At 44.6% G+C, this 18904-nt stretch overlaps 1 protein-coding gene across 1 annotated transcript in view; it reads left to right on the top strand.

Moving 5' to 3' along the window:
- Window positions 1-18904, top strand: part of TBX15 (T-box transcription factor 15) — a 110231-nt gene that overhangs the window by 55982 nt on the left and 35345 nt on the right. Inside the window, exons 3-5 of the mRNA XM_035141024.3 lie at window positions 12870-12971; window positions 15989-16160; window positions 17422-17589. Coding sequence (XP_034996915.3) covers window positions 12870-12971; window positions 15989-16160; window positions 17422-17589 — 442 coding nt within the window. The remainder of the gene's footprint in view (window positions 1-12869; window positions 12972-15988; window positions 16161-17421; window positions 17590-18904) is intronic.

Genomic DNA, 18904 nt, shown 5'->3' with positions numbered 1-18904 from the left:
GGGTAGAGATAAAAACACCCTGGAGCTAAGGGTGGGAAGTCAACTTCTAAGGATATTTTAAACTGGAAATTAATTTTAATTTTAGAATTGTTAATCTGATATTTGCTAAATTTGTTAATCTGTTTTTTTATATATATATATATTTAAAAAAACTTAATACAATTAATTGGCAAAGAGAGAAAACAAAAGAAAAAGTGACTAGACAGAAGTTTTTCTCCCCCCTGCTTAATTCTAGCAGCTAGGTCATTCAATGAAGCTGAATGTTGAGACATTCAGGAGAGACAAAATGAAGTGCTTCTTCACAACAGGGCATGGTTAAAGATATGGAAATCATTGCCACAAAATCTAGTTATGTCCACCAAGTTGGACAGCTTCAAAAGGCACATCAAGGGAGAATAAGGCTATCAATGCTATGATTTCTATATATCACAGTGCAGGAGGATTTTCTGCTGGGCTGCCTCCCAGACTTGTCTGACTCTGGCACCTTCAGTCTTGCTTCACCTTGTCTATTAGGGCTACTTCTGGATCAGGCCTCTGAAACCTGATACGGTACATCCTTTAGCTGTTCTCCAGCCTCCTCTCTCCAATTAGGGAAACCTTGGCTGTAAATTGCAACTTCCTGTACCCATTTGACTTGGCAGGTTTAACAAGCCGGTGTGGTGGAAATGAGGCAAGGCCCCCAAGCCACTCCATAGTAATTTATCTTGCCTAAAGACTGTGTCCGGCTATGAAGCTAACCTCATCAAATAGACAAATCCTCTCCCTCAATATGGGGCTTTGGAAAGGTTCCTCCTCTCCGCCCCGCCCCCCCCGACAGTTTTATGCTCTTAGCTTTAACAACCCAGAGCCTTTCTGGCAAAAGCAAGGTTTCCTTGTGCTCCTACGAATGTTGCTTAAAAAGCAAATAAGATGCAAATGTCACCAGATACCTCATGCTTAAAAAATGCAGACTTTAAGGTGATGAAATGGAGGAAGCGACAGCTAGGGGGAGCAATAGATCGCAAATGTTCCATGGACAATTCCTTCTGTGCCATTCTGAACTGGTTTGGAAAGAACTTTTCCACAGTGCTTATTTCCAACCCACAACCCACCAGTTTTAGCCGATCTCTTTAGAGCCCAATAGAAAAGACAATTGTGATCAATGACATCAGAACATATCATTATGTCCTTTAATCATGCCCTTTAAAACTAGTACTGCACAACATTTTGGGGGGGCGCGTGCCTGGAGTCTATACACCTGGTGCAAAAGAGATTTGGAGTGTGCCAGATTTTTTCCTGAACCCCACTCGAATGGTTTGTTGATGACGGTGTTTTGCATCTGTTTCCTGTTATTTGCTGTCCCGATCAGCTATTGCTTCAGCGCGTTGAAAACCCCCAGCCAGCTTCCCTCTTTAAATACTGAGGTCAGGCGTGCCAACTTGAATAAAATATTTTTTGGGTAGGGCCAGGTAAACCCCACCCCCATAATCGGATCACATGATGTGGCACACACACACTATTTGAATGGCAATGCCCATCAATTTTTTGGGCTCCGCAACCCTCTCAAATAGTATATTTGGGGGGGGGGGGTTAAAGGGACTTTGGCCCCTAAGAGTTGGCTCCTATGACTGAGGTTATCATGTAACCAGTTAGATTTTCCTAGGTGCTGAGACTATAGAAGGCAAACAAAGCTTTTGAGGTTACTGTCCATAATCTTTGTTTGTCCACAGGCCCTAGTCAAAGTCAACTGGCTATATGAAAACGTTGCTGTTTTTGGGATGAATGAAATATAAACCACTCCCCATAATAGGCAAAAAAGAGATCTTTAATAATTGGAGAAAGGAATTAAGTAAATTTATCTGGATGGGGAAAAAAGCGAGGATTCAGTTTAAATTACTTACGGACACTAAAGAAAGGGGAGGCTGGGGGGTCCCGGACCTCAGACTATATCATGCATCGGCCTGCCTCTGTTGGCTTAGGGAGTGGTTTACATTAGAAGATGAAGAAATTTTGACAGTGGAAGGATTTAGAAACATGACTGGATGGCATACTTACCTGGTTCAGGGAGAGGAGAGCAAATTTAAAAAATTTTCGGACCATGTGTTAAAGAAAACCCTTTTCAAAAACTGGCTGGAATTTAGAGATTTGATAGAACCTAAAACCCTGTGGTGGGCTTCCCCACTAGAAATGACAACATTGGGAGGTAAAAACAAGAAGGGGAATTGGCTAACTTACCAAGATTTAATAGAAAAAAATGGAGACCAATTAAATTTAAAGACTTGTGATCAGTTAAAATCGAATTGTGCTAGCTGGCTACAGTATATGCAAATTCAAAGTCTATTTAAGGAACATAAAGCCAAGGGATTTGCCAAAGAAAAATCCAAATTACAGGAGTTAATAATTGATAATAAGGTCAAGTCAATTTCTAAGGTTTATAAATATCTCTTGGAATGGGAATTAAAAGATGAGGGGACAAAGTGTGTTATGATTAAGTGGGCACAAGACCTAGGCAAACCAATTTATACAACCCAGTGGGATCAATTATTGAGAAGAACATTGAAATTTACAGCCTGCGAAGGAATTAAAGAAAATATGCTGAAAATGTTATACCGATGGCATCTTACTCCGATGAAGATAGCTAAAATATACAAAACTGCTGATGGAAATTGTTGGAAATGTGGTGGTAAATTAGGAGATTACATGCATTGCTGGTGGGGTTGCATTAAAATTAAAAAATTTTGGGGAGAGGTTTATGAGGAATTAAAAAAGATAGTCAAAGTCACCTTTAAGAAAAAGCCGGAATATTTTTTGTTAAGTTTTCTCCCGGAAAATCTTCCTAAGGATAGAAGAGATGTCTTTCTTTATGGGTGTGCGGCAGCACGTTTATTGATAGGTCAGAAGTGGAAAAAAGAAGAGATTCCTGGAATAATAGATTGGCAGATGAGATTAATCGAATTTATGAATTTGGATAAAATGACTGCCGCAATAAGAAATATATCGAAGCAAAAATTGATTAAAAAATGGGAATATGTAGAGGAATATTTTAGAAAAAAGAATGTTAAAATGGAACTAAGGGTCTGTCTTAGCTAGAGGAGAACAGGGGTTTGTTTTAAAGAAGAAGATAAGAAGAAACTAATATGTATATGATATTTGTAATGAAATGACAACGCAAGATTAAGGAGAACACGAGAATTAAGCAGTACGTTAAGAGTTGGGAAGTGATTTTACATGTATGGATTTGTTGTGTAGATACTGTGTGGATATTTTTCTTTTTATGTATTTGTATTTCTTTTTAATGGAAGAATTAATAAAGTTTGTTTTTAAAATTTAAAAAAAGAAAAAAAGAAATATAAACCACTGGCACCTAAGAGCTGAATCAGGCTGTAAATGAACTAAGAAAGGGATGAGGGAAGGGGATGCACTGCCAAGAAGATGGGATAAGCAGCTATTGGGGTCAAGCTGGCATTGGGAGGTGGCTATACACCCCCATAAATATAACTCCTTCATATTTTGCAGGAGAAGAAAATGTGCACATATATCCCAAAATTTAGCTTAATACAAGTAAAATAAATTATTTGATGTTGTTTGTGAGAACATTCACATCATTTTTTTTAAAAATAATATTTTTTATTAAAGATTTCTTAGTTACCAGAAATATGTGCATTGTCTCCTTTTTCAAGTTGTGTTTTCTACAGATCAGTTACACTTGTTGTGAGACATTAGTGTTGCATGCAGTATTAGGTTGGGAGGAAAAGAGGGAGATGGTATGGCAATGCTTCTATTGTTCTGCTTAGTTGTATGTGTGGGCGTTACTTGTGTGAGTTTCTCTTTCTATTCGCTTGTTATATTTCCTTGGTGGTGAGAGAGGTTGGGGGTGATCTGGGGTGTGGTTGGTTGCCTTTGGTTGGCTGTAGTGAGATTTGTTTATGTGTCTGAATGTGTGAGAGGGTGGGGTTTTTGGGTCAGGTTAGTCATATTGATTCGTATGCTGTCGGATTCTTGTTGTTGTCTTGTTGGGCTGTGTATGTGATATAGGGGAGCCATACTGGGGTGAAGGCACCTTCTTCTATTTGTCCCTGTGTCAGTTTCAGTTCATTGGTTAGTTTTTCTAGTAAGGCTGTTTCCCAGACTATTTGATACCATTGGTCCATGTTTACTCCTGACAGGTCTCTCCAGTGTCTGGCTATTATGCTTCTGGCTGCTGAGAATAGGTGGGTGATGAGCTCTTTATAATGTGAATGGGCATTATTTTCTTGGAAGTTGTTCAGTAGGGCCAGTTCTGGGGTGACTTCTAAGACTTGTTTAGTTATTTTGCTTATTTCTTGTATGACTGATGTCCAGAAGAGTTGGATTTCGGGACATTCCCACCACATGTGGGTATATGTGCCTGTGGAGGTGCATCCTCTCCAGCATTTTGTTGAGGCTCCTGGGCATATCAGCGCTAGTTTCTGTGGTGTTAGGTACCATCTGTAAGTGAGTTTCAGGGTGAGTTCTTTTCTTTTAGCTGAGATGGATTTAAAATGGGGTTTGGACCACATTCTAGTTCATCCAACTCTGCTGGATTTACTCAAGACCTGCTAAGCTATGTATTTGTTTATACTGTTTCTTAAAATATTCAATAAACGCGATCGATTCCTCCTTGTATTACTTATCTTTGTTTTCTCTTATCCTGTTTGTCAGACCAGCCAGTTCAGCATATTCAAACATTTTACACTGCCGTTCTTCTTTAGTGGGTACTACAATGGTGCCTTGCTAGACGAATGCCCTGCTAGACGAAGATTTCGCTTAACGAAAGGATTTTCTGATCGGAGGTTGCCTCGCTATACAACGAGGTTTTCTATGGCCACCGCTTCATCGTGCGAAGCGTGGCCACAAAAACCTCTGATCAGAAAATCAGGGCATTCATCTAGCGAAAGGGGAACCAGCTGTAGCAAGGAAAGAAGGCAAAGGAAGATCAGCTGAGAGGCGCTGACAGCTGTCAGCGCCTCTCAGCTGATCTTCCTTTGCCTTCTTTCCTTTCTGCAGCTGGTTCTCCTTTGTGTTCCGTTGGTCTCTGCCCCAGCAGAGACCAGCGGAACACAAAGAGGAACTAGCGGGGGAGAAGCGGAGGAGGGGGGGAAAGAGGAACAAAGGAAGGGAAAGCAGCCCTTTCTCTTCCTTCCTTCCTCTCCTTCTTCCCCGAGCTAAGGGGGAGGCAAACGGCGAAAAGCCCCCTCCCGCGCCGCACTTCGGCTCAGGGACTGGCTTGGCAGCAGCGGGATGAAGGGGAGGAATTCCTCCCCTTCTTCCCACCACCGGCAAGCCAGTCAGCAGTGGGGGCTTTTCGCCATTTGCGTTCCCCCAAGGGGGAGGCAAATTGGCGAAAAGCCCCCTCCCGCACCACACTTCAGCTCAGGGACTGGCTCAGGGAACCCTCCCCTTCTTCCCGCCACCGCCAAGCCAGTCCCTGAGCCGAATTGCGGTGTGGTGGGGGCTTTTCGCTGTTTGCCTCCCCCTCACAGCGCCGCAATTCGGCTCCGTCCCCCAGGCGCTTCGGCTCGGGGAAGCAGGCAGGGAGACGGCAACAGCCCGCAGCTTCCCGGGCTTTTAGCACTGTTGTGGCTTTGAAATTCAGGTCTCTACTGAGTATTACAGCTACTCCACAAGCCTTTCCTGAGTCAGGTGCAAATCATTGTTGACTGAAGCTGGGTTCGCTCATGAGTTTGCTTCCTTTAGGCGAATTGTGTATTTCTTGTAGGAAGGCAATGTGTGGTTTCATGGTGTTTACATACGAGGTGATGCATTTTCTTTTGATAGGGGTTCCCAACCCGCTCACGTTTAGTGTACAGTCATACCTTGGTTTAAGTACGCTTCGGTTTGAGTACTTTCAGTTTAAGTACTCTGTGGACCCATCTGGAACGGATTAATCCACTTTCCATTACTTTCCATGAAAAAGTTTGCTTCAGGTTAAGTACGCTTCAGGTTAAGTATGGACTTCCAGAACCAATTACACTCATACTTCATATTAAGTACACTTCAGGTTGAGTACTCTGCAGACCCGTCTGGAACGGATTAATCCGGTTTTCATTACTTTCAATGGGAAAGTTCGCTTCAGGTTAAGTACGCTTCAGTTTAAGTACAGACTTCCGGAACCAATTGTGTACTTAATCCGAGGTACCACTGTAATTGCTTTTAAGCTAGCCATTCTGTTTGTCTACTTTATAGGATGATTCCCTACCAACCTGTTAGGGTTGTCCTGTGTCTCTTACCTTATATTGTCTATCCAACCTATTTTGTTGCGTTGGCATAAAGTGTGGTGCGTGGGGGAAGATGGGGGTTAGAATGAGATTTGGGTTAAAGAGTGGGTGGTAGATTACAGAAAGTAGCCTATAGGTAGGTGTTTGGGGGTAATTTGAAACATCTGGCTTCCAACCCGTTGGTCCTGGGTCTCAGCTGTCATGGAGGGCCTTGTTTAAGAACACGCCATTCTCCATGTTGTTTGTGATAGCGAATGGTGAGTGAGACAGTGTTAAGAGCCTTTGTGACACTTGTGTTGGGTATAAGGTTTATAAGCAATGTTGTCCGTGTTGTTAACAACATTATTGGTTTATTGGGGTGTTGGGGGTAGGGATATGGGTATTGGCACGCTCTGGCGCCACCATTGTGGTGGTTGTGTGTCAGATTTTAGCCTGTTTGTTTATTGTTTTATTGAGGTGGAGGGTATTGTTTTAGTTGGTATGGGCTTCTCTCTTTGCTTTTAATTTTCTTTTACCTACTGATTTTGTTTGTTGCCTTTGTTTGGTGAAGGAAGAGATGGAGAGGTTGGTGGGGGAATTCACATCATTTTAATTCTTTTTGTTCAGTATTAGAAATAACTATCATGAACACACTGAGGGAAATAAGGCTACTGGTTTGTCTTCTGTGAGTGGTCATTTACCTTGTTGCTCTGATGAATAGTCATACCTCGGTTTAAGTACGCTTCGTTTGAGTACTTTCAGGTTGAGTACTCCGTGGACCCATCTGGAATGGATTAATCCACTTTCCATTACTTTCAATGGGAAAGTTCGCTTCAGGTTAAGTACGCTTCGGGTTAAATACGGACTTCCAGAACCAATTGTGTACTTAAACCGAGATACCACTGTATTGTTGTGAGGTTGTTCATATGACCCAAGATAGCCCAAGATAGAAGCATGTTGACCAAGTGTTGGTAAGAACGTAAGAGGTTTGCTGAATTTGGGCCCAATGTCCATTGAATCCAATATTAATGTTTCCAACTATAGTCACCAGGAGGCCTTGGGGATGCCTGTAAGTAAGGTGTAAAGGCAATACATGGTTTTGTCCTGAGTTGCTGTTATTTGGTGGTAGAATGTTTCTGAAAATGGAGGTACCATCTAGCTAACATGAGAATGCTGGCTAAGAATCAAGGCCGCAGTTGAAACCTCACCTTAGCTATAAAGTCACCAGGTGGCCTCAAGTAAGCTGCCATTTTCCTCTTCAGCCCCTCTCCCAATTTTACAGCACAGATCTATAAATAGTGCAGTGAGGATTCCTGAGGTAATCTGTGTAAAGCACACTAAATGCTATATAAATAGGAAGTATTTTTTCCTCTTATTACGTTTGAGTAGAAGGCATTGCGGCCACCGCTGAAAATCATTTCTTGCTTCCGTTATATTTGTTGTTGTTGTTTAGTCGTTTAGTCATGTCCGACATGGACCAGAGCATGCCAGGCACTACTGTTTTCCACTGCCTCTCGCAGTTTGGTGATTCCAGTGTGGTCGGAGTTACCTCTTCGATGACCCCAGAAGCGAATATTATTTGTTCATAAAGCAGGGCTACTGTCTCCCTTTGGTAAAATACCAGGGTGGCACTAGGAAAATAATGTCATTATAAATAGAAATTGGTGTCAGATTGCCATCAGTGGGATGGCTGCACACACTGAAGAAAAGTTGATGCGTGAATTAGACAGGGCGCATCAGTCCTTCATTGAAAAAAGAATGCTGCACAGCATGTGTCATATGTTCTCCTAAACCAGGGGTAGTCAACCTAAGGCCTGGGGGCTGGATGAGGCCCAATCGCCTTCTAAATCTGGCCCACGGACGGTCTGGGAATCTGTGTGTTTTTACATGAGTAGAATGTGTGCTTTTATTTAAAACGCATCTCTGGGTTATTTGTGAGGCATAGGAATTTGTTCATCCCTCCCCCCCCCCAATATTGTCTGGCCCACCACATGGTCTGAGGGACAGTGGACCAGCCCACGGATGGAAAAGGTTGCTGACCCCTGTCCTAACCAAAGGAAAGAGGATGAGATCTGAGGGGCAGAGAGGAGAGACCAGGAGGCTGGGTTATATGTAAGGGGGGTGGCAGTTGTCCTCATCAATGGTTGGGGGCAAGTTGTATTTGCAACACCTAGAGAACACCATGTTAGTTGTCCCTGGTATTATGACATCAGGGTGTGTCATTTTAGGGAGTGAAACTTACTTTGTTGCAAATTTCTTCAGTGAGGGGGGTGGGTCTTGAAATTATATTGTTAGGTGTGCGGGATTCAAATCTGCTATCACTTTTGTATTTAACTTGGTAAGCCTACATATGAGGAAGAAGCACACAAACTGCTTTCGGAAAACCAAAGCATGTTAATTTTGCCTTCTGAAAAGGTCAGACCAATTCTAAATAATACCAATCAATAAAAATAATATTAATCTATAATATAATTGCAAGTACAGTCGTACCTCGGGTTGCGAACACCTCGGGTTACGAACAACCCGGGATACGAACTTCGCAAACCCGGAAGTATTTTCGCCGCGGGTGCGTGCACAGAAGCGCCGTGCGCCTATGCGCAAAGTGCGCAAATAGCGCAAATAGCGCTTTGCGCATGCGCAAAGCGGCAGTTCGGGCCCTTTTCAGGTTACAAACTTTTCGGGTTACGAACTGCGACCCGGAACGGATCGCGTTCGTAACCCGAGGTACCACTGTACTTGGCAACCATTTGAAATGATTTCTGTGCAGTTTTACACACATTTTCCTTACCAAGCAAAACTAGATAATATTAATTTAACCAAAATATTTTTGAATTACCAAGTCTCTTACAACATTTTAGCACCCCTCATTTTTTGAATTTGAAAAATTCAACATGCCCTAATGTAGCATTCTAGCCACAGGTGTGACCTGAGCACCCATCTGCATTAACAGATCCCAAAGCACATCGCTTATTTACTTCTCTCTTTCATTCCGGAGATTCTGTAAAAACTTGGAATGAGCGAGTGAGGGGAGGCGAGAGTTTATTGGCATGTTTGCTTGAGGAGTTTTCTGTGCCGAGAGTCCCTTTGTGTCCCTTGACACTGAACACAGAGCAGCGGGTTTCAATGTTTTAGCAGACTTCTTCCTCTGTCATCTTTACAATCCTACCTTTCCCCATCCTCTTTCAATGATGTGCAGATTGATTTTCAGAGAAATTAAACACTTTTTATTGGTGCTGGGTGGGTGGGGAAGGAAGGATTGCAGCCTCAATTTAATTTAATTTATGGGGAGGGAATGACGTGGTGATTGATGAACAGGGGTAATTTTTTTTTGGGGGGGGGAACTGATGTTACAGACACAGATGTTCTCATATTATATTTCTTATAATATATATATTAATCATAGGGTCACTAACTGCTGGAGTAGCTGCATGTATGTTTGGGCAAAGAACTGAGGAGAAACACACTCTCTCTCTCTTTCTGTGTGTGTGTGTGTGTGTGGTATGATCCTGGGGGAGAGAAAGAGATGTGGGGTGACTTATTTGCACAGAGAAAATGAGTGGACTGAGGGTTAATTTAGGATGAATTCATTTGGACAATGAATTAGGGGAAACGTGGGGGGTATGATAAGGTTACCAGATGTCCCCGCTTCCAGGGGACAGTCCCCGGATTTACAAATCAGTCCCCATACAAAACCCATTGAAGTTGAAAAGTGTCCCTGGATTCATTGGGAAAAATCTGGTAACCCTAGTGATATTCCCAATAGTCTTTCCCTCCCTGTGGAACGCCCTCCCATCGGATGTCAAGGAAATAAAGAACTACACAACTATTAGCAGACATCTGAAGGAAGCCCTGTATCGGGAAGCTTTTAATGTTTGATGTTTTGTTATGCTTTTTACATTTCCGAGCACAATTCAAAGCGTTGATGCTGACCTTTAAAGCCCTAAATGGCTTTGGCCCTGCATACTTGAAGGAGCGTCTCCACCCCCATCATTCAGCCAGACACCCAGTGGCGGAGCTTCATGCTCTGGCACCGGGGGCGGAGAGCAGGCGGGGGCATGGCTGACGTGTGTTCTGGGGGCGTGGCACACTGCCCGTAGGGGCGTGGCATGCATTCTGGGGCGTGGCGCGCCGCCCGTAGGGGCATGGCGTGGCACGTGTTCTGGGGGCGGGGACCGCCACCTGTGGGGGCGGGGCGGCAGCCGCGATGGCGCTCTCGGGATCGCACTGCCCGGGGCGGAGCGCCCCTATGGCCCCCCCTCCTACGCCCCTGCAGACACTGAGCTCCAGCTCCGTGACGGTTCCCTCACTGCGAGAAGTGAGGTTATAGGGAACCAGGCAGAGGGTCTTCTCGGTAGTGGCACCCGCCCTGTGGAACGCCCTCCCATCAGATGTCAAGGAAATAAACAACTATCTGACTTTTAGAGGACATCTGAAGGCAGCCCTGTTTAGGGAAGTTTTTAATGTTTGATGTTTTATTGTGTTTTTAATATTCTGTTGGGAGCCGCCCAGAGTGGCTGGGGAAACCCAGCCAGATTGGCGGGGTATATAATAATTATTATTATTATTATTATTATTATTATTATTATTATTATTATTATTATTGTAGAACAATAAAATGTCTCCAAATGCTTCTGTAGCGGTGCCAGCCAAATACCTTTGACTTTCTTAAACGTGGTCGGTGAACAAGGCATGCCCTGTTTGTCCCCAGTGTTTGTTAGGAGAGAGTATGAGTTTTATCACTGGTTGTGTGATGCCTGTCTGTGCATGATAGAGAAGGCTATATAAAACCATGTGAATTGTCATTTCAGGCTTGGGTGGTATGTACACCCATCTCTAAAATGGGTGTACATGTAAAATGGGTACATGTTTTTTTTAAAAGAGGTTCATGTGCAATTCCACCATCACACAAGCATATCATGTGTGATATGACCTGAAGCCTGTGGTTCACTTTCTTGATTTTTATTGTGCGCTTTTTGACTGAAGAATGACTAGTCTTGTCTGAGTTGTATTGATACCATGTGGGAATAGTTATTATTTAGTATGCAGAGGATTTATAAACACGTAGCTAAGAAAGGATCTGTGCGGCCAACGGAATGTGTTGGGCAGTGTTTCTGCAAATTCATATCCACTGTGGAAGAAGACTTGGTTCAGGCCCTGTGTCGCAGAACTTTTTTAAAAAAATGTGCAACATGACATAAAACATTCCAGGAGGAAATTAGCCATTCCAAATTCAGGTTAATTAAATTTAGTTACTGAAGAGATAGGTATCATGTTGCCAAAATAGTGCAATGCTTTGTCGTGTCGATAAAGAACATAGAAGCTTAGATAGTTACTTTATACCAATTCAGACCACTGGTCCATCTAGCTTTGTATAATTGGCACTGACTGGCAGCAGCTCCTCAAGTTTTCAGGCAGGGAACACTGCCATCCTTACCTGGAGTCTCGAACTTCCAGGGAATGTAAACCTTGGACCTTTAGCATGCAAAGCGTGTGCTTAGAAATGGTTTTAGCTTTTCCAATCAGCTCTCCACATTTCTGCAGGAACTTGTGATTATTTTTTTTAAATCCTCATGATAATTCTTCATCATGTTAGTGCAAATCTCTCCTAATAAACACACTTTTGTTTGCAGTTTTGACTGATGTACACTCTTTTTGTAAGCATTTTCTTCTAATATGTAATTTTCTACACTGTTTTCACCTATATACAGTGGTACCTCCGGTTGCGGACGGGATCTGTTCCGGAGGTCTGGTCGGATCGCGAGGTTTCCGCAACCTGAGGAACGCTTCTACGCACGTGCGCACGGCGGTAGACTGCTTCTGCGCATGTGCGTGTGGCAAAACCCTGTAAAATACTTCTGGGGTTGCCGCTTTCGCATCCTGAAGTTTATGTAACCAGAGGGACTGTACTACTGTACTAATTTTTCTGCACACTTACCCCCTAGCAAAGGCATTTCTGTGATGGGTGCCTTAGTTGAGATTCCTGCATTGCAGGGGATCTGACTAGATGATCCTTTGGGTCCCTTTCAACTCTACAATTCTATGATTGGTTGGGGAACTGCATCACAAAATTCAGATAAATGTGAATTTTCGCAGGGTGGCTGCGTTTTGGGTCCTATAGAACCATAGAAATCACAGCACTGTAGAGTTGGAAGGAACCACCAGGGTCATCTAGTCAAACCCCCTGCAATGCAGGAATCTTTTGCCCAATGTGGGACTTGAACCCACAACCCTGAGATTAAGAGTCTCGTGCTATTTTAGAATTTGATAGATTCAGCTTTAAATGGTTCCCCCACGGCCACCCTGACATGCGCTCCATCACTGAGCTAAGGACCTCCCCCTTAAGTGTGATGCTTAAACAGAGAGCTCTTCCCTAACACTGTCGAGAGTCTCAGGTCGGAGGATTTCCTGCCACTTTCTGTAGGCAGAACTCTCAGCGACAAAGTATGGGCACACAAAGAGACAACGCACCTGGGGCAGTTGTGTGAATTAAGAGGCACTTTATAGCGGGGAATGAACTTCACAGCTTGCTGGTAGAAACTAATACTTTGTCACCAAGCCCAGCCATAATATGTAAGCCCCTGCAGAGTTCTGTCTCGACAGAGCAGCTCTCTTAGCCTCATCAGGGTGACTTCATTGACCACTTCCTTCCTTCCTTTTCGACCTTCATATTTCTAGGAGAATGTTTCCAGCAATGAGAGTGAAGATTACCGGACTGGACCCCCACCAGCAGTATTACATCGCCATGGACATTGTGCCTGTGGATAACAAGAGGTACAGGTAAGAGTTGCTAAAGAATGGGAACTATGAACTAAGTGCTCCATTGAGAACCAGAGAGCCTGAGCGAGCAAGAGAGAAAGCTCAGCATCAGACCCAAAAGGTCAGAATTGCTTTTTAAAAGAGAAGAGAGACTCTTGGATATGAATTTGAGTATGCCATAACACACCTGGTTAAAAAAATAGCACCTCTCTTCTCTCTCTCTCTCTCTCTCTCTCTCTCTCATCAATGCTTTTATTCTTAAAAACTGTTTAGAGGTACTCTCATTTTCCTACTCATATTGAAATACTGCCCCTCAATGAGGCCAAACTTAGATTCACAAAATGTTTAGGGGTATGCGTCCCCCTGCGTCCCCCCAGACAAAAGCACTGATAATAATAATAATAATAATAATAATAATAATAATAATAATAATAATAGATGGATAGACAGATTTTTAGGTTCAGTAATGTAGACCTGACACACACAATTCTAACTATAGAAAACTGGCAGACCTTAGATCAGGCATCCCCAAACTGCGGCCCTCCAGATGTTTTGGCCTACAACTCCCATCATCCATAGCTAACAGGACCAGTGGTAGGGGAAGATGGGAATTGTAGTCCAAAACATCTGGAGGGCCGAAGTTTGGGGATGCCTGCCTTAGATTGTCTTAACTTACTGTCAGGATGCTGTCAGCAGCTCCCAGCTCGTTGCCCAGGAAAGTATAAAGACAAGGGAAAGTTTCTTACAGTCCTTTTTTCATTTCAATCTTTACACAGAGAGGCTATAGAACCCAGCCTCTTGGATAATGGCATTGTCCCAAGTGAATCTCCATCCACCCCCTGTCTCTCCCACTTTCTCATTCATCCCTACTACGGGTGCTGCTACGTGGCCTCTGTCTTTGAGCTCTTTGCTCTCCTACTTTTAAGGCTCGCCAGGTTCTGGGAGATGGAGGGTCTGGGATGCTTTCTAATGACAACGTATCAGCCACGTGTTCCACTGGCATTCCCATGGTTCCCCAGCCTTCCCCCTCATCTGCCTTTGAGCTGCAACCTCCCTCAACCCCCGGTTGTAAATCTATACTGCCTTCCTCTTCCTCCCCCCTGGAAAGGTCAGAACAGGGAGGCGGTTTCTATCGTTCCTCCTCTGCCCAGTCCCTGACACTTGCATTCAGTGCTTTTTTTTCTGAGGGGACACATACCCCTTAAACATTTTGTGAATCTAAGTTTGGCCTCATTGAGGGGCAGTATTTCAATATGAGTAGGAAAAATGAGAGTAACTCCTATTTCATTCTCCTCCCCTGTGGCTCTGAGCAAACAGAAACAATTGAACATGTCTCCTCTCTCCCTGCACTGCCAGCATTATACAAATATACGTGCTAGCTTCATTCTGCCAATAATACACAAATTCCCAGGATACACACAGCAATTCTCTATCTCTTTCCTGCTCCAAGATATAAAACCTGATATAACATACCCCGTTGCCAGATATTGTGCTGCTATGTTTGACATATGTCGGAGGAAGGTGTGTGCCACACAACGGAAGGTTCACACCTACAAATTTTATATTTTGTTTGATTTATGCACCTTACGTGCTTTTGATTTTATTCTGGACTATCATAATTGAGAGAACGGGGATGTGTACCCCCTACCTCTATAGTTGCCCTATTGCCTATTTAGCATGCTCTACTTATGTATGTGACGCGGTACGCAGGTGGCGCTGTGGGTTAAACCACAGAGCCTAGGGCTTGCCGATCAGAAGGTTGGCGGTTCGAATCCCTGCGGCGGGGTGAGCTCCCGTTGCTCGGTCCCTGCTCCTGCCAACCTAGCAGTTCGAAAGCACGGCAAAGTGCAAGTAGATAAATAGGTATTGCTACAGCGGGAAGGTAAACAGCGTTTCCGTGTGCTGTTCTGGTTCGCCAAAAGTGGCTTTGTCATGCTGGCTACATGACCTGGAAGCTGTATGCCGGCTCCCTTGGCCAATAACACGAGGTGAGTGCCACAACCCCAGAGTCGTCTGTGACTGGACCTAACGGTCAGGGGTACCTTTACCTTTACCTTTACTTATGTATATAGGTTCTTTTGCCTTATTTTGGTCTGTGGCTGTAATAAAGATTTTGATTTGATTTGATTTCATATTCTGATCAGGAGTATGGGTTTGGAATAGGTGTAACTCTCTCCCACCCCAGCCACACCCCCTATTTGTTATGCTGATTTAAGTTCCATTGGCTGAGCCGTCATTGAGCCAAGGTGTATATTTATACCAGTGTATCTCCAACACAGCTGGGGTAAGGGTCTCACTCTGGTGTAAGCTTGGCTGAGCTCTGGCTCAGCTGAGAAAGCCCAAGACCTGCCAAATCCAAACTCTCTCATCCCAGCGGATTCTGATGTTAGTAACTTTCACTGAATAGAAAACTTTCAGCTTGCTATCATCTCCATCAGTTATATATATTTTTACTCGCCCTTCACCACGAGATCTCAGGGTGGGTTAGAACAATTTAAATATACTATATTAAAAACAGTTGAAGCAGATTACGATCAAGATAACAGGGTGGACACTAAAATGTTCGTGGCCAGTGTTGCAGCACACCGAAATGGAGTCTGAACTAAGGATTTTTAGAGATGAAATCATGGAACCTCCGCTGTGTAAACTGAGAAGCAAATGGCATTTGCAGGTGCAGAGTGTGTTAGAAGAGTCATCTGCAAGCAATGAAATATTCCTATTATATCTCTAAAGGCTTTCATCTGTGGATTAGTAGGGTTAACCAATTAGTCTGTCCCATGTGCAAAGTTTTCTAGGGACAGTAATTGAAAAAGAGGATTAATAGAGATGCAAAAGTGAGGAACTAGTTCCAGGTATCATCTGGTTTCCATTAAAGATGAAGCACACAGTTTCCTTCCTGTGCATATAATCTGAGCCTGAACGCTGTTGGGTGAGTGGAAGGAAAGCTCTTAAGGGGGGGGGGAAAGAAACTACAGGTGTTGTCTGTGTTTGCACTTTAAATAATAACGCCTCCTTTCTCACATCCTTGTCTCTCACAGGTATGTGTACCACAGCTCCAAGTGGATGGTAGCGGGCAACGCAGACTCCCCTGTGCCTCCAAGGGTTTATATTCACCCTGACTCGCTGGCATCTGGGGACACCTGGATGCGGCAGGTTGTCAGTTTTGATAAGCTCAAACTGACCAACAATGAGCTAGACGACCAAGGCCATGTAAGTTATTAAGAAGCGCATTCCCTTTTCACCAGCCTTTTGCTTCGGCCCTGCCCCTTTCAGCTCTGGGCACTACCAACTATGGTTTATGTATTCCTTAGCTCAAAGCCCTTCCTCCAAGCAGGGGCGGAGGGAGGGATGTGCAGTGGGGGCGGGCCGCTCTGCGTGTCACCACTGAGCGTGCGTGTGACAAAATGCCAGGTGACACCGCGGGACCTGGGAGTGACACAGTGATTTGGGCGCCCACAGGCTCTGCGCTGCCCCAAACGGTCCCCCCACTGTAGGATGGCTGAGTGGGAGGAGGCAGGCAGACTCCTCGGAAGCCACATGGAGCACCTTGCCCCGGCTTGCCCTGCCCCTGGGCACGCGCCCCAGGTGCCCGATCACTGCCTTCAAGCTGCAGCTTCTGATCTTTCTGCAGGGCCATAGGAAGGCAGGGGCACAGTGTTTGTGTAGGGGTGCCCCCATGCAGGCCTAGCCCAGTGCTCCTTTCCAGCCACCAAGGGTCATATCGGCCGGCTGGACTCCCCCCTGCATGGGTGGGAAGGTGGCTCTGTGAAGCCCTGCATTGCTCTGGTGGGGGTGGGGTCATTCCGGCAGTGAGGGCTGGGCTGGTGTTTGTGTTCCCTTGCCCAGTGTGTGCGTGCTGTCCCACCCTGGACACTGGCAACCACCGGTTAGAAGGTTTCGGACTAGCTCTACTGGGGACTGGGAGTGGCTGCAGGGAACATAAAACACCGGTTCTAAAAGATCTACACAGCTTCTCAGTATGTTTCCGCGCACAATTCCAAGTGTTGGCGCTGACCTTTAAAGCGTATCCACCCCCCTTGTTCAGCCCGGACGCTGAGGTCCACCCCTGAGGGCCTTCTGGAGGTTCTCTCACTGCAAGAAGACAGAGGGCCTTCTTGGTAGTGGTGCCCGCCCTGTGGAATCCCCTCCCATCAGATGTCAAGGAAATAAACTATTTGATGTTTAGAAGACACCTGAAGGTGGCAGTCCTGTATTGGGAAGCTTTTAATGTTTGATATTTTACTATGATTTTTATATGTGTTGGAAGCTGCCCAGAGTGGTTGGGGCAACCCAGCCAGATTGGGTGGAGTATTATTATTATATTATTATTACAAGAGTACAATTCTCTCCTTATCGGGCTAATAGTTTGGGAGTCATTTGTTCAATACCCATCCCCAAATGTCAGCTCTGAAATTTTTAGAAGAGTGCATTTCTGGTAAATCTCCCTTGCCTTTTCTCTGTTTCCCCAAAGATAATCCTGCACTCAATGCACAAGTATCAGCCCCGCGTCCATGTTATCCGCAAAGACTTCAGCAGCGACCTGTCTCCCACGAAGCCAGTCCCCACAGGTGATGGGGTGAAAACCTTCAACTTCCCAGAGACTGTCTTTACCACTGTCACTGCTTATCAAAACCAGCAGGTAATGAAAAAGATGCTCTAGCAGCCCATCTATTAACCGTCGCCAGGTTTCGATCTGCTCTTAAATGAAAGCTGTGCTCTCTGTGCCAAACTATGGCCCACTAATCAATACATTTATAAACAAATCTATCAAACAGGTGGCGCTGTGGGTTAAACCACTGAGCCTAGGGCTTGCTGATCAGAAGGTCGGCGGTTCGAATCCCTGCAACGGGGTGAGCTCCCGTTGCTCGGTCCCAGCTCCTGCCCACCTAGCAGTTCGAAAGCACATCAAAGTGCAAATAGATAAATAGGGACCGCTCCGGCGGGAAGGTAAACGGCGTTTCCGTGCGCTGCTCTGGTTTGCCAGAAGCAGCTTTGTCATGCTGGCCACATGACCCGGAAGCTGTCTGCGGACAAACACCGGCTCCCTCGGCCTATAGTGCGAGATGAGCGCCGCAACCCCAGAGTCGGACACGACTGGACCTGATGGTCAGGGGCCCCTTTACCTTTAAACAAATCTATCAGCAAAAATGTCACAACAAGCCAAGTACTGTTACAACACATGAGCAGAGTGGTGGTCTCAGCAATAAGTCAGCAGCGCAAGCGAAAATGACAGCATAAGTTAGCTTTGAAAGAAAAAGACAGGTGGTGTAACCCAACTTGTGGAAAAAAAGCCCCCCCCCCTCCGCAAATTCCACAGAGGAACAGAATTTGTCATAAATCAGGAACAGAAGGAGATTTGCAACATGGACAGTTGAGTTTACAGGCTGTTGATATGGAAATATTAAGTCTTTGGAAGAATTCCAGTAGGAACCAACCTAATATTAATGTCAAGATAGCCCAACAGCGTTTTGACTACAGATGTATATTTCAAATCTTAAAAATCATAAATACACGCTGAATTTTGCAGAAGACAAAGAAACCCTTTCTGCAACTTTATGACTTTAAGCTACTTACACAGCTATTAAAAAATGGTTCGCTTTAGGAACTCGGGAAAACATGGAGAAGTTTCCTCATAATGGGTATCTGTTTTCTTTTCCCAAGTCCTTCATGAAATCTCTCTCTTGTGAGGCCAACCAGCTGCAATGTAAGATGCACAGTGTCATTACATAGTATGTAGCTTAAAGCATATGAAAGCAGAATCTGTTTTCTTTACTTGGTCCCCTGACAAGATAAAAACTCTTTGCCCTGTACTATAGATTCTACAAAGTACTGTATGCTGGTTCCAGTTTTAACGCCACCAGGCATTGTTCAGCAAATTTCTGAACAGGACAGGAATTGCCGTCAGTGAACTTTGCCATTCTCCCAGAAACAGCTGACATGTGAAGGGAATGAGT

This window comes from Zootoca vivipara, chromosome 15, assembly GCF_965207765.1.
Source record: "Zootoca vivipara chromosome 15, rZooViv2.hap1.1, whole genome shotgun sequence".
Lineage (NCBI taxonomy): Eukaryota > Metazoa > Chordata > Lepidosauria > Squamata > Lacertidae > Zootoca > Zootoca vivipara.
Note: the sequence above shows the minus strand (reverse complement) of the source record. Positions and strands in the feature narration are given on the sequence as shown.